Below are 16,168 nucleotides of genomic sequence, written 5' to 3' on the forward strand. Positions count from 1 at the left end.
TGGAAATAGAATCTGTAGAGCAGGGCTGGTTGCTAGTAGGCCTGTTGCGAGCAGGCTGGGAGCTAGTTGGCAAGGAGTTAACAGGCTGATGATCAGACTGAAAGTTAGCCAACATCCTAAGGTGCAGACTGTTGGAGGTTAGTAGACTAGACATCAGGACTGTTTATAAAGTAATACCCACTCAGGTATCAGTTTCTTTAACCAAGGGTTGGATGACACTTCCTGGTGTGCTCGTGACATGGCAGCCTCCATGTCATCTCTATTAGAGGCATATATCCAGACAATATGAAGACAAGTTACCTTATGCAGTTCTACAGAAAACAATCCATCTGCTGGGTCCAGGGATAGCCACTTTGGGAGTGCAGGCAGGCTGAAGACCCAAGTGCAGAGTATTACTGGCAGATAAACTGGTAACATGAAACATATCCCGCAGGTCCAGGATGGAGGTACAAAGTCCAAAAGAAAAACATATAGCAAGACAGCAGCAACATATGTTGTTCTAACAAGAACATATGTTGCTGTTGTTGTTGTTGCTCTGTCTGCCTGTCTCTATCCTTCATCTCCCTCTATCCAACGTTTCGTCCCATCCAGTCGAGGCGGATGACTGTTCAACATGAGCCTGGTTCTGCTCGAGGTTTCTGCCTATTAAAAGGAAGTTCTTCCTTGCCACTGTGCCAAATGTTGCTAAGTGCGTCTCATGGTGATTCATGTTGGGTCTAGACCTGCTCTTTTTGTAAAGCTTCTTGAGATAACTTTGGTTGGTGCTATACAAATAAAATTTGATTGATTGTTGATTCATCAATGATAAAAGTCCTTATGAGTTACTTGTCTTGTGCTTCCCTCTTGTGGTTTATTTTGGAACTACACTCTGATCTCAAACCATATTTTAACAATTATTTCCACATTATTTGCTCTTGAATGTTCTTTGCAGAGTTGTGAAGACAGAAGAAACATTACACTTAGGACTGGGAGGTTGGGAACGTTCTGGATCTCCCAATATGGATAAAATTGACACATCTTCAAACCTTGAGGAGACAAAGGAGAAAGGCAACAGAACAAGACCCTGGGGAACAGACACATAATGCTGAAGGTGTAGGCTAAATGAGATGACTGCAAGTCAATTAAATCAAGTATTATTTTTTTTCAATTAGCTGTTTTAAAAAAAAAATCTATATGCATATCAGTATGGTTAAATAGTTCCAGTTGTTTCCGGTTAAAAAGTTAAATTCTAGGCTAATTCAATAAATTCTAGGCTACATTATCAGATCAGAAAAAAAATATGTTTGGAGGATTTTCTAAGTTAGTAAATGTTGTTGATAGCCAGCATTAAAAACAGGCGAGTTTGTTGCGAGGGCTCACATAGCGCATCTCTCTCTCTCTCTATCCTCCCTCTCTCCTCACGCCTCTCGCGCTGTCTCTCTGTGCAGAGCCGGCTGTCCGGTCCGCCCTTCTCCCTGCTGCCATGGCCGCGGAGGCTGCCGGTCAGGATGATGCGACGACCGGTCCTGCAGACTGCACTGAGATGGAGGACAAGGTAAGACGCTTCTTTTTGTTACCACTCAATGGGCTCCCATAGCGTAAAATTCAGGTTTAAAACCGTGTCTTGACAGCAGGCCTGCATGAGACGCTGCTGCAGCAAGATGGAGCGAAACTCTGCAGCAGGACGCGCGACCGCGGCAGCAATATGAAAGGTTTCCGTCGTGTGTCTTTTTGCAATAGTCAGTTTGACAATTGTGGTTTGAGGAAGGTAGGATGAGCTTTTTCTTTGACGCAACAGAGGGAGAAGGTGGAGAGAGGCTCGTGCAGAGCTCACATCCTGTGTGACGCGCTGATGTGAAGGGGAGAAGTGAGAGTACAGCGGCAGCAGCTGGTCTCTCGGTAGATGTAGGCTACCATGCTCAGCTTATAAATAGCCCGACAGTGGCCGTTCTTTAACAGTTTGTGTCTCAATCACTCGACTCGGTCGCCGCTGAGAAGTTTGAACGCGCCTGTCGAGTCCGTTTTCTTCCACTTGGCGGTGACGCAAGTTGGCAACGACTTGGCAGGGAAAGGTAGGAGCTTTTTTTCCTGATCAACAGAGCCGAACCGGGAGTATGTGAATGAATGAAAAGAAAAGAAAGGCTTTGTTGTGCTGATTGAGGTCATTATCAGAGGAGAGTGTCCAGCAGGAGAGCATGCAGAGGCACAGTGTGCTGATTTGTTTAATGATAGGCCTGCTCATCAATGGGACTGCAGCTGAAGACTGTTATTTTGCTTAGAAACTAACAGTTCTGCATTGGGATTGAATAATTCGACCTAAATTCTTAATACAGAAGTTTCCAGAGCTCAAAGTGAGCTGGGTTTTATTTATTTGAAAATAAAGACAAAGAATCCAAAGCTTTTAATTTTATGCCTTTATGCGTAAAACTCACAAAACTATCATTTTTTTGTTGTTTTGTGCAGAAAACAGATTTCTTGTTAGATCTAAAAAAATCTCGACATTTCCTTTATAGTCCTGAGTTATGCACCTTACAGGCATGTGGAGAAGGGTGTGTGTGTGTGTGTGTGTGCGTGCGTGCATGCGTATTCTCTACCTGCCGGCTACTAAACTGAACCTGTTCTTCCACTTTCCATTAAGTTGGCCGAGCTGTTTGTGTCAGCTGATGTTCACATGCTTTTTTATTTTTTTTTATTTTTTAAGATTATTTTTTTGGCCTTTGGCTTTATTTATAGGACAGCTTGAAGATAGACAGGAAATGTAGGGAGTAGAGAGTGGGGGGTAACATGCACCAAATGATCGGCAGACCGGGAGTCGAACCTGCAACCAGTGCGATGAGGACTGTAGCCTCTGTACATGGGGCGCCTGCTCTATCAACTGAGCTAAACAGCGCCCCTTCACATGCTTTTTAACCGTTGTCCTCGGTCTGCAGACTCACTCATCTTCCGCTCTTCAACCTTTCCTCTTTTAACCTTACCTTCTCTCAGGGTGAGTGTTTGCTTAAATTGCTGCTTTATCTTCCATCAAGTTTACTGCCAGCGAGTTTGTCTCTTAGTGTTATCTCAGATCGTCACTGATAGTTCTTAACTGATCTTGAAATAAAATGATCACAACGTGCATTAACAGGTGCGTGGTTAACACAAATTGCTGGTGAGATCTGCCTCTGTGTATATTTTGCAAATGTAGGCTGTGGTGCCAAAGGTGAGGCCGACCAAATGTGTCAGATTACGCAATGCAGTCGCCCTAATCTCCTCGCTGGAAAATGAGAGATGCTGGATTAAAAGAGGGAGTTAGTTGGTGACCACGGGAGGGAAACCCATGAAAGAAGGCTGTTATAAGAGATTACAGGGCAAAGGATTGTTTTACGACCCAAATACTTCGTCTGCTGCAGCCTGACAAGATGTTGGAGTAAAACCAGGAATATCAGAGCATGAGAGAGAGACTTTCGGTCTGTGGTTGTTGCCAGAAGTGAGAGTCATTTTGAACTTTTGGGTTAAATGGCTAACTAGTTTCTGTTCCCACTCTTGCATTCTTGAAAAAGATTAATCTGGTTCCTCTTTGGTTTGCAGTGAGGCTTTTTTTTAAACCACCACCACTCCTACTACTTCTGCACAGGGATTAAATGTAGTCAGGAGGCACATGTTGCTGAGTTATTGTTTGATTTAGTGCTTAGAAAGATTAAACTTTTGTTATTGCAGAGTTCTCAGAGTGACACTAAATAAATGCGCTCAACATTTGTTTTGCTTCATCACTTTTTCGTTCATTTCCAACCAAGAAAAAAATATCTAAAATGCCTGAGAATGTATATGTTGAACATGGCGATAAGGTAGGATATGATTCAAGACCTTTATGTGCTTTGGTTGTTATCACAGTAACGTATTATAAAAAGGCCCTCTCTGGTATGAGATGTTGCGTAACTAAGCATTTGTTCATACTGCATTGAACATATAGGGCGAAGAAATTGCGGAAAAATACTCAGCAAATAAACCTGACTCTGCCTTTGTGTCAAACGTAGGAAAAGCACGTGTACAATTTGTGGTATTCTTGAAAAACAAAGAGGCTGAACTAGACGACCTTTGCCCTTTAGTAGTGGCTTTGTTACAATGAAACAACCTCAGAGACGAAAGCAAACAGTGAAGTGCACTTTAGGGAAGCTTTCTGTACAGCACCATAAAACCACATTGTTTTTTAAATAGCTGGTGCAAATGTATCTGCGATCTCTTATCAGGGAGGAACAGGTGTAGAAAATAACTATGGCCCCCTTCTTCATATTTGAGTTCCACAATGAAGCGCTTCAGTGACTTTAACTAATGCATGTGAAAAGATGTTAGTTGGAATTTAAAGATATAATCCCGAAGGTGTCAATGTGGTTCTCTTGGTACCTAATGGCGATAAACGGCAATTGTGGGAGCACACTTCCCAATTTAACCAGACGTCCACGGTTGGCTCCCTTAGTCACAGTTGTAACTCTTGATTTTCCTGGCTGACGGTCGCTTTCCTTTTTAGAGTGTTTGCTTCATCTGAGCGTCAAATTTGTTTCTTTTTCTTTAGATTTTCACTTATTTTTGAAGTTGTATCTGTAGTCATCGATCTTTTCTTTGTCTGTTCAGCCATAGTAGATTACTGTTTACTCGCAACACTTGCAGAGACCGGAAAAGCAGCCGCTTAGCTCCGCCTACCCTCTCTGGCAGACCAACCACTGCTGGGTGATGGAAACGCGTCACTAACTGGGCGCCGCTTGTGATTTTTTCCACGAAAGTCGCCACAAACAGACACCTAGTCTGTAATACTGCAAATTCAAAGGCTTTCATCAGTGGGCCATAGACTCAATCACCATTGTGTTACCTAATTCGGCGATAGATAGTGAAGCAACAGACATTTATTTAAATGAAAATCTTCAAGATTATTACTTTAAGGAAGCTTTCTGTTCCGCGCTACAAAACCACATCAGAAAGCAGAAGATACGAAGATGCCTGGCAGTGTTATCTTAATGTCCCTCAGTTGTCTTTGGTTTAATTTTGAATAGCACAGCAGATCAGTTGAGTAAAAAATGTATTAGAATTTTTCATCTTTGCAAATGCTAATTGTATAGGCATAACCACCAGAAAATTGAAGACAGACAGGAAATATTAGGCGAATGACATGCGTCAAAGGGCCGAGGGCGGGAGTCGAACCTGCAGCCGCTGCATCGAGGACTGTGGCCTCTGTGCATGAGCCGCCGTCTCCACCGACTCAGCTAAACCAGCGCCCTGACCAGTGACTTTTTTGATGGAGCTGATATTAATTAACTGAAATCTCCTCATATGAGAGCTTACTCCTTGGAGGAAGAGAGTAAACACATCCTTTTGTTCCCTGCAAACACATTTATGTTTATTGGCAGAGAGCTTTTAGCATCATATCTCAACAGACAGGAGCTCCTGCTGCAGAAGAGCTCCTCCCAAAGTGAATAGTAATATGTGCAGGACAGAGATTTTAGGGTGATGCTACAAAGCTTATGTTTTATCACAGGCCTTCATTGTGTATGTAAATATTATCCTAATTATGCTAACAAGTGCATCATCTCATGAGTTGTCCTTGTAGTCCTGTGCTGTGACATGATAAAGCGGGAGGTCTTATGACACAGTGGCTCATTTAATTTGGTCATGAAGACTGTTGCTGATGTTTAACGGAGTAATTGTCTTCTCTCTTCCAGCTGAAGGAGGGGAACATGAAGGCTGATCTGGAGGCTTCTCTGCCTGCTGGACAGGAGGATTTCGCGATCCAGTGTCGAGATGTGTGCCGGTCGTACGGCAAACTGAAGGTCCTAAGCAACCTCAACCTGACTGTGCCGCAGGGACACATGTGAGTGGAATGGACAGACTTAAATCTGTCATCATGGCTGTGATTTTGGACGGATTTTCTTGAGTAATAAGACATTTAGCTGTTTATTTATGGTCTAAACTATGCACGGCTTCAGAGGAGACAATAGTCAGATCGAAAAGCTTTAAATGAGATAAACTTAAAGTTGTATTTAAAAGCCTTAAATCTCCTCTTGCTCTAAACATGCTCACACAATGGACTTGTACTTCTCTTCGGTTAGCAGACATGCTCTCAACATGCTTATGCAGCTAGCATTTGTGCGAAATTTCCCAGACCTGGTTTGAACCAGTCTAATCACCTTTGTCATCTATCTACTGACCTTCATTTCCTGTAAGAGAGTAAATTCAACTTTCAGAAAATTACTAAAAAAGTTAGAGGTTGAAGATTTCTTGTTTAAGAAATTAGCAATGATAGTGTTGTTTCCTTTGTAGTCCAGCTCTAAACTTTAATGCTCACGTTTGGTTTTCATCTGTCTTCCATCTCCGTCGTTCTCAGCACGCTAGCTTCAGAAGAGAGGTTTAATGTGGGTTAACACATTTAAACAATTACATTTCTCACACATACCTGCATTCTTGAAGTGGCACACTAGAGGAAGAAGATTTGGGATAAACAACAACCTTGATTCAGAAATAGTATAGGCTCGTTTGAGATTTTTTTCTTCCTTCACTGAGCAGAGAGAGCTATGGGGAAGTGATAAATATGAGCCAGTGTGTCAGAGACAACAAGGTTTCCCAACAGGTTGAAAATGAGCGGAATGACAAAGTTGGCATCGTGACACTGAGTCATGGAAAGTAACAAAATACAAGAACTGTACTTACTTTACTTGAGAATGTCCTGTTTGAGCTACTCGTGGTTCATTTTACTTGGGCTAGTAAAAATGTACTTCTTACTTCTCTATGAAAAAGACATTTCCCTTCATAACTCTCTCAAAAACTTAACATGTAGTCTCTAAAGTTTCTGTTAATGTGGCCCGACACATTAACTAACAACATGTCAATAAGTGAGCTGTAAAGGTGCAGGTAAAGGCATTTTATTTATCTTTGGACAGAGACAGGCTTAGAGTCTTCCCTCCCTTCATACATTATTCTAGGCTAGGCTAATAGCCTCCTGGCTGGCTCAGGATCAGCAGACAAGCTGTAAAATGGACTTTTATTGTTGCCTATTTACCGACCATTAAGATTAGAATTAATTTGGAGTCATGTCTCGGGTCACCAGATGAAGTCCAATACTTAATCTCTTTCTGATTTTGGTCCATACCAATCCCTGTCCCTTTAGCAGGTAAATGCTACACTTTGTCAAACAACAACACCCGAACTGGGTGTGTCTGATGTTTGGAGTTGAGCAGGTACTGTGCAGTTGATTTCAGCATACAAATTTATACAAATGTCACATTGCTTCTTAAAAGGAAAGTTAGTATCTGAAGTTGAAATAGATCAGGCAGGTTGAAACTCTGAAAGCGGAACAACAGACTGATGATGATTTTTTCCTTCAGCTTAAACTGTAACGAGTAAAAAGTAAGAAGAACATTTTTGTGTGCTGGTAGACTTTCATAATTTCATGAAACCGCGGGGCCTTTAAAAGCACCTGTATGTACTGTAGCTGTGTTATGCAGCCAGCATAAGGTGGGTTTTATCTAATATAGCCATCTTGTTATCATCAGGTGCATATAAACAAACAGACAGTATCTACTTCCTTTGTTGAGGAACTCTTCAGCTCATTTCATACGTGACTGAGTGTGTACAGAAGTTACAGTTTCTCTAATATGGTCCCTTAGTTTCAGTTATAATCACATCTTAATGTCTGAACATGTCATTTAGAGTACGACCCAATATCTGCTATCACACAGTTTAGTCAAAATAACACATGACACTCAAACTCTCACAGCTTCACTAGTTGTATTTTTGTTCTGGTTTTATAAAACGCTCTTGATTCTGTGTTGCAGTTACGGCCTTTTGGGGCCCAGTGGATGTGGGAAGACGACGCTGCTGAAATGCATCGTGGGAACTCTGAAAATCTCGCGGGGTCGCATCACTGTGTTGGGGAAGCCGCCTGCGTTTCCCGGTCATGACGTGCCGGGGAGGATGGTTGGGTACATGCCACAGGTAAACATCTTTAAATGCATCCTTCACTCATTTGAAGTTGTTTTGTTTAGTATACGTGTGAAGCATTTAATAAGGATTTCCTGCTTCTATACTTGATCCCATCTTAACATGCTTGTGTGCCCACAAAGTCTTGCAAATTCACAACCCTTCAGGGAGCTGCTCCTTACAGCTGTATGTGTCTCGCTGTTGGCCATCTTTAATTTACCTCCTGTACCTGAGTGTCTCTCATTACTGTCCCTGGATATCTGATGAAGCTGATAACACATCTTCCTGTCTGTGACCTGTAGCATCACGTTCGTCCCTGTAGGAAGTGATCTGTGACCCGGAGAAGAAGAAATGTGACACCTCATCTGCTCTCCAGGGTGTAACTGTTGTACCGCTGTGGCGAACTTGGCTTGTGCCGTCTGTCGCCACAATGCTGCGAAATCCATTCACGTGTGACTTTTGTCTCACACAAAGAAGCTGGATATACAAATCATCATTTGTTCATACAGAAAAATGTACATATGTAACATTATTTAAGCTGTTAATCCTACAAGATTAGAATTTTCTTCAGATATCCGGCCAGTAATCCTTTCAGTAGTGTAGTTCTGTAAGACAACGTTAAGTGAAAGGTCTCATAAGGCAGCAATGCACATACACGTGTCCTTTTTAGATTGACATTGCTGTGCCGTTACACTCAATCAATCAATCTATCTATCAATCAGGGTCATGATGAAGTCCATGTAGGGTTCTAAAAGCTGCAGAAACTTCTATCAAATATGAGTTTCAAGTTATACATTTCACCGATGAATCTGTGACACGTGGGGAAAAAAAGCCGCATACAAAACCTTTTCAATACTTTGTGTTGTGCAGGAGCTGGCGTTGTACCACGAGTTCACCATCGGTGACACTCTGACCTTCTTTGGCCGAATCCACGGCCTGACGTGGAAGGAAACCCGGGCACGCATGGATTTCCTGGTTGACTTCTTGGATCTACCTCAGAAGAACAGTCTGGTCCGAAATCTCAGGTCAGAACCAACAAAGCAGCTGACTCTACAGACTGTTTAAAATGTAGTGATTTATAACAGAGCTTTTCCAGAGAGGAGCATTTTGTGCATGTATTGGGGTATGATGTTAGATTCAGGTGTGGTTCACAGTCTGGTTCATGAAGAGAAGTAAAGAGGTGCCTTTTTACAGCTGTCTACTGATGCCAGTGGACTTTGACAGCCAAATTACCTGAACACGCAAAGGCAAACACTCTTTCCTCTGCAGGCTGTAAACACAGGACCTATAAAACAATATAACCATGTCTGGTATAAGGAGACAAAGTCATATAAAGACAGAGCATCCCATTTTTTGCAGTGTAATTGCTGTCAGTTATGTATTATATGGCACTTAGTATCGTCTCCATTTAGGTGAAAGTGTTTATGTCCATCCAGCAATCATATTCACAATAGCAATGCTATGATACTTGTTTGTTTGCAGTAGGTTCTGTTTGACAGTTTTCTTAAAATAACACACGCAGTAAACATTAAAGCAGGAAATATACTTGTAACTTACACGTGTGTGCGCATGATGGCTGCCACGTGTTTCCTGCGTCTTTTTGGAGTGCCAGCTGTGCGCGTCCTCAAACATTAACGTTATGCGTACCCGAGATGCAGTATGCACAGGAACAGTAGGGGCAGTGAGGCAGAGGGGATGTGACAGGGTCAGCACAGCAGGAGGGACAACAATGGCAGAAAGTTGACAAGATGATAAACTAAGTCCACAATATCAACATCTGTACGATGTGTCATAACTAGTCACAGTAACAAACATGCCTGTCAAAAGAGCTGGAGACAGATAAGTTCGATTTTAGAAGTGTCTCCATGTCTGTTGTTTACATCCGGCACATACATAGGTAGTTGCATAGCTCTCCGGTGTGCCCTCTAGAGGTTTCCTCCATTAACACGCGTAGCACAAGTTTGTGAACAATTACATTCATGAAGCAGCCGGTTGTGTGCGCAAACGCAAGGTTGAAAGCAAGTAGCCTTGGACAGTCCGGTCTGTTAACACTGGTTTGCATGCTTAAGTTGATATTCTGTATACATGTACACAAGATATTAACTTGTACACCAAAGGAAAGCACTTAATTTTGTTTCCTAGTTTCCTTAAAGGCTTTGAGTGTCACTCTACAGTCATCCTCATCCTACTTGCATCAAAAAAGTCTGAGCTTTAACCTTTGACCTGAATGTCTGCTCAGTTTGCCATATTCATCATGTTTATTATCCTACTAAACAACTGATCATGTCTGCAGCCTTCTGCAGCTCTTCCAACATCCTGCTGATAAGATATACAACTTGTAGCTTTGTACTCTGTTTTAGGAAAGAAACTTTCCAGATAATTCTATTTGTATCCTGTTCACAGAGGAGGATCCGGCACACAGACTTCTCTTTTAACCATAAAAGGAAAAGGTCAAATTAGACATAGAGAGTTTGGCATTTTTCTGTTGGACTTCAACTCAAGACACCACCAATAAAAGTGGTCGAATACTCTACGGCTCTTTTATATTCTGCAGTTATTGAAAGATGAACCATCAGCATCTCTCGTTTCAGCTCTTGATTCACTACAAATATTTATGTCATCTTGGGTGTAACAGCCTGTCATGTTACTGAACAGGAAACTCCAGCTTAAATAGGAGATTCTCTTTAAATGTGTTTATTTTGTTACAGACAAAACACGTGTCTCACTTGTCGCCGTTGAAGCCGTACGTGACAACAAAGGTTGTTGAAACAGTTCCTGGTACATGAACACAATGTGGCGTGTAATTAATGCTCTGTTTCCTCTTCTTATCATCATTTTTGTCTTTAATACAAAGTAGTATCAGTCAGCTCATTTATGAAACATTACAAAATACAATTTTAATACAATTTTAACATATTATTTAATATATGTAAATGCCTCCCTTCCTCCCAACACAAGCTCCTGTTGTTTCCCTCTGTGTCGTCTGGCAGGTTTGTCTTGCCGGTTTTGTCGCTGCTACTTTCGAGGAGAGCTGCTTCAGTGACTAAACCACAATAATGAATGTCGGAGAAGATTCACCTTTGACCTGTTTCTGTAACCTCACATGTTTCTTTTCTCTGTGTGTTGTTACAGCGGCGGTCAGAGGCGCAGGGTGTCTCTCGGAGCGGCTCTGCTGCAGAATCCAGAGCTGCTCATCCTGGACGAACCCACAGTTGGAGTCGACCCTGTGCTCAGGGCCAAGTATGTAACACACACACAAGCACACACATATGTCACAAAGTACGACCCTGTTGTTAAACAGCTTCCCTAATAAAAACAGCAGAAGCTCATGAATACACTCAAGAGATTGTGACAATATCCAACATATTAGTAATGGCCTTTCTTTTTCCATGGCTTTTTTGGCACATATTTTAACTTTGCCAAAGGTTGACACCAGAAAGACAAGGACGGCATGTTAATAAGTTAATGAGCAGGATTTGTATGGTAATTATTTATGTTTCCTGGCTGGAGTAGCCGAGGAACTACCCTTTTCTGGTTGGCTGTTTGCTCTTAAATAGATTATCTTCTTTGTTTTGCTGCTGTTTTGGGTCCAATTTAAAAGTAGCTTTTATGAACAAAGGTCATTAATATCACACAAATAAAAATAACAGATCACCTGTTACCTTTCCTCCACCTTTCCAACATTATTGACAATGTTGCAATAACTTCAAAGGGTTAAGATAAGGTACCGTCCAATTTGGGACATTTTAAACTGACCTATGAGCTCTTCATCCTGGCAGAATGACCATTTATATACATGTTTTTTTTCTTTTATTCAACCTTTATTAAACCAGAAGTTTAATTGAGATTAAAACATTGTTAGAAACAGTTTTCAAAGAATAAAGACCCTTTTTACATTCTTTTACATCCATCCATTATCTATACCGCTTATCCTGTTCAGTGGAACAGGAGCCTATCTCAGCAGTCATTGGGCGAGAGACGGGTCGCACTCTGGACTGATCACCAGTCAATCACAGGGCTGACACAAAAGCCCCTTTTACACTGCCAGTTCAAGGCGGGATTATTACGCCTCTGTTATGTGTCGTCCTCTGTGTAAAATGCACGGAGGCGGAATGGTGGGGCGACAGCGCCATGTGTGTGTATTTGAAGCATGCGCTGTTTGTTTACACCTCGCGCACGTTTTGCCTTCACAACGCAAGACACACAAAAAAGACACACACAGAGGCAGCTTAATGCCAGCGTTGCTTGATCAAATGTGAAATGGCAACGGCTGCATGGCGGCGCAGCTTCGTCACGGCGCTGAGACGGAACCGCAGTGTAAAAAGGGGCTATCGAGACACACAACCTTTCAGCCTCACACTCACACCTACGGGCGATTTAAGAGTCACCAATTAACCTAACCAGTATGTCTTTGGACTGTGGGAGGAAGTCGGAGAACCCAGGCATGCAAGGGTAGAACATGCAAACTCCACACAGAAAGGCCGTACCGGGGTTCGAACTAGGAACCTTCTACTGGGAGGCAACAGTGCTAACCAGTGCACCACCGTGCAGCCCCTTTTTACATTAATTTCAAATTAAATGTACGTATATCTTGAACCTTTTATCTTGTAAAAGATTAATCACCCTGCAAATTCACGTTACAGCAAGAGAGCACAACTTCTCTATCCATCTACCAGTGCCCCCATGCACAGGGTGTTGACACTTGTTACAAACTCTACACAAACTTTTGTGCATATGTTTTCGAAAAGTCAGAAACCTTTTGAAAGCATGCTGCTCTCCCTCCGTCTGTTGTTGTAAAAGCACCACAAATCCTCGTCAGGTTAGACTGTTGGCAGGAAAACTGCTGCTAGCAAATCTGTGAACTTTTCTTTTTAACAAGCGGATGAACTTATTTTAATTTATTTTCTTTGGTCTCTTTCTAGAATCTGGCAGCATCTTGTGGAGATTGTGAAGACTGAGAAGGTTTCTGTCATTATCACCACACACTACATCGAGGAGGCCAGGCAAGCCAATGTGGTGAGATAATTCATGCATGCATGAGCACAAACACACACAGAAAAAATGTGCATGTACATTAACTCACAGGGACAAATTAAGCAGAAAAACACACAAACAAAAAGGCAGCTTCACAATCAATAGAACAAAGCTCAACATATGTTTCGCCCCTTCCTAGAAAAACAACGAGTCCATTGATATGTGCGCTGTGTCAACATGTGAGATGAAGTCTATTCTTGATTAGCTTTGACAGGACAGACAAAAGCTCACACTGAATGAGAGTTAATGGGGAAAAATCCTTTAGAAATGGCATAGAAGCTCACTTGTGTCTTTTTTACTGACAAAACATAAAGGTTGCTTATAGTCCACTTCTTGTGGCTCATAATTACTTCATTTGGTTCATGAAGCAGTTTGAAAGATAAGTCTGATGAGGAACAAAAACTAGACCCTTAAACAATTCCAGATACTTGTAACAAATATAAGCTGTGTCCCAATCCAGGGGCTGCAGCCTTCGAAGGTCGATTTGAAGACCGATTGCATCACAGTGGCGCGTCGAAGGCTGTGCCAATTCGAAGGCTCCTTAAGATGCGTCCGACATCTGCGTCCTCCTTTTCCCGGGCCACGAAGGATCCATCGGGTGCATCCTCTGCGGCCCAGCATATCCCGAGATTCATTGCGCGCCAATTCAAATGAGATGGCCGAAGAATAAACTTTGAGATGTAAAAGTTTTTGGTTTCATCTCAATCGAATAGCTAGCATTTCACATGTTTAAAAACAAAACAAATTATCTTTAAAATAATAGGTTAAGTTACATAACGTTAGTTATGCTAGCTAGTTAGCCCCCAACTACCTATTGCTAGGCGACAGGAGCGGCGTTTGGTGACGCAAGGGTAAGGGTGGGAACTACGAAATCCTTCGTAGACCAGACCGTCTCACTTCAGTTCGGCTTTAACGGTCTACGCAGGCTATGAATGGCACAGCCTTCAAAGACCACCTCCTTCGAAGGATGCAGCCCCTGAATTGAGACACAGCTTTTGGTCCCTGCTGGAAATACTTACTAGAGTTGCAAATGTTATAAATCCACAACAAATGCAGAATGTATTCCTGTTTAAGAAAAGTTTACAATCTACTGTGCCCGGCTGCTTAAGAAAATGATTATACTCTATATAATGTATTTGTGACTCATCTTCACAATTATCAAAGTGCCTCAAAGAGGGTAAAGATGTCAGAGTTAGAGTAAAGCAATGGTCTAATATGCTGTTGATTATGTATATAGTTACATCTGTGGATGAATTTGAGATGCAGAGGAAGGACCCAAACTTAGACAGTCTAGTTCCAGTCCACAAGATATAGGTTAACCGGCTTGAAAGCAGGACATGAGCAACATAGCAACTTAAATGAGCTAACAGAGGAACAAAGAATCTGGGCTGGTAAATGTAGTGGGTGACTGGGGAGGGAAGTGAAAGGACTAAGCAGGTGAAAAGGGAAGTCTTGAGGTCTGATCTCCACTCCTAGAAACAGTGTCAAAAAACAGAGAAAGAACAGGAAGTAATTCAGACAAAGTTAAAAACACAGTCTCCAAAGGGCCGGTAGAGACATTTTATCGCACATACAGTAACAAATTTCAGTCAAAATCATGTTAAAATATCACAGACAACTAGAAGTTAAATGGTTTATGGTCACACACAAGAACAACAGGGCTTCACTGAGTACAAAGAACATGGACTTACATGCAATAAGCCGGTAGCTCAACATTTTTACCGTACATTCAACACGTGTCACCTTCACTGCTGGTCAAACTAATGCTTGGCTCAGCATAAATCCAGTCACTCCATGAATGTAGTCAGTGTTTCACCAGTAATCTTCAGATGTAAAGTCCATGAAATCACGTGCTGTATGGGTGTAAATTTCTCATGTAGATTAAGCCGCTACAACAGGGAGTTGGAAAGCTTGACACCACTCAGCTCCCCCTCAGTTAGTCACCAAAAGAGGGGAAATGCAGCTAAAGTTGTCTAATTTGCTTCTTTGTATGTTTTGAGCTAGCTTGCTAACATTAGCCACTGACTAGCCTACAATAGTTTGATGATTTGCCTCAAATCTGTAGCACCTGGGCTATCGTTAGCTAACTGTTAGTCAGTAACATTGAGTGTTAGTTGGCTGCTTGTTGTAAATACAGAATGTGTGATGATGGATATCCAGGCTTATTAGAAGTAGGCCTACTGGAGTTGTGTTGAGCAAGTTAACAAAAGTATACAGGATGTTGACTTAATTCTATGTTCTTCATTTGGTTAATCCATATACAGACAGAAATGTAAAAATGACAATAAGTAGCTGAGAGTCAAGCTAGCTGTTTCAGACTGTAGGTATTGTAGTCTTTATGCTAAGCTAAGCTAAGCTAAGCTAACCAGCTCTTGGTTCTAGCTTCTTACTTAACGTAAAGACAACAGAGTGGTATCAATCTTCTCATCTAACTCTTGGCAAGAAGCAAACAAGAATATTTTTCTTAATTTAAATTTCACACATATCCACAACTATTGACTTGAGCTTCGGGGCTTTTATTTTTGTGCATTTGTGCATTGAAGGAAACATTAAGAAACTGAAGCTGATTAAACAAATACTTCTTTTCTCTTTCATTAGAGAAGTGATAAAGAGATTTGCATGTGAGCATATGTATCTAAGTGTGGTTTATCTGCAAATGATTTGGATAAAAGATTTGGGATATCAGCAGAACAAAATCTTACATGACAACATGAAAAAGTTAAAAAAAAAAAAATGGGATAGTGGTTCTGTTTTCACTTTAATTTTAATGTTTCAAATGTTTTGTGAATTAACAAATTTAAATGATAAAGCCCTATGCTCTGTTAACTTTATTTTTTAAACTTTTTTTTACTGGATTTGTGGTAGTGTTTAAAAGCTGTTTTAAGAAGATTTTCTAGCTCCCTAAAAGTCTTGAGAAAGGACTGAATACGTTTCCCTTTTTGTCACGTTGAGAGAAAATATAGGTGCTTGAGTGAAGATGTTGAGCCGTCAGAGCTGTTTCTAGATTTATGTACGACGTGAAACTCCCTCCTGTGAAACTGCATAACTCGACTTTTTTTCAATTTGCACAAACATGAGGTCCAAGGTCATTTTGGCTGCTCACTCATCATGCAGCTACATTCAAACTCCGAGTCAGAAATTCTCCCTAAAACCAGCCCGACCGCTCAGCCTGCTCAGTGATGTCTTTTCAAAGGGGTAAATTATGGGTGGG

General features: G+C 41.5%; 1 protein-coding gene across 1 annotated transcript in view; it reads left to right on the forward strand.

Annotated features, from left to right (window-relative positions):
• Positions 1–1,462: 1,462 nt before the first annotated feature.
• Positions 1,463–16,168, forward strand: part of abch1 (ATP-binding cassette, sub-family H, member 1) — a 32,930-nt gene continuing 18,224 nt past the window's right edge. Inside the window, exons 1-6 of the mRNA XM_069658574.1 lie at positions 1,463–1,534; positions 5,670–5,818; positions 7,779–7,938; positions 8,794–8,948; positions 11,056–11,163; positions 12,846–12,939. Coding sequence (XP_069514675.1) covers positions 1,463–1,534; positions 5,670–5,818; positions 7,779–7,938; positions 8,794–8,948; positions 11,056–11,163; positions 12,846–12,939 — 738 coding nt within the window. The remainder of the gene's footprint in view (positions 1,535–5,669; positions 5,819–7,778; positions 7,939–8,793; positions 8,949–11,055; positions 11,164–12,845; positions 12,940–16,168) is intronic.

Source organism: Semicossyphus pulcher, unplaced genomic scaffold, assembly GCF_022749685.1.
Source record: "Semicossyphus pulcher isolate SPU_LCO1_2020_fin unplaced genomic scaffold, fSemPul1.0.p SCAF_12, whole genome shotgun sequence".
NCBI lineage: Eukaryota > Metazoa > Chordata > Actinopteri > Labriformes > Labridae > Semicossyphus > Semicossyphus pulcher.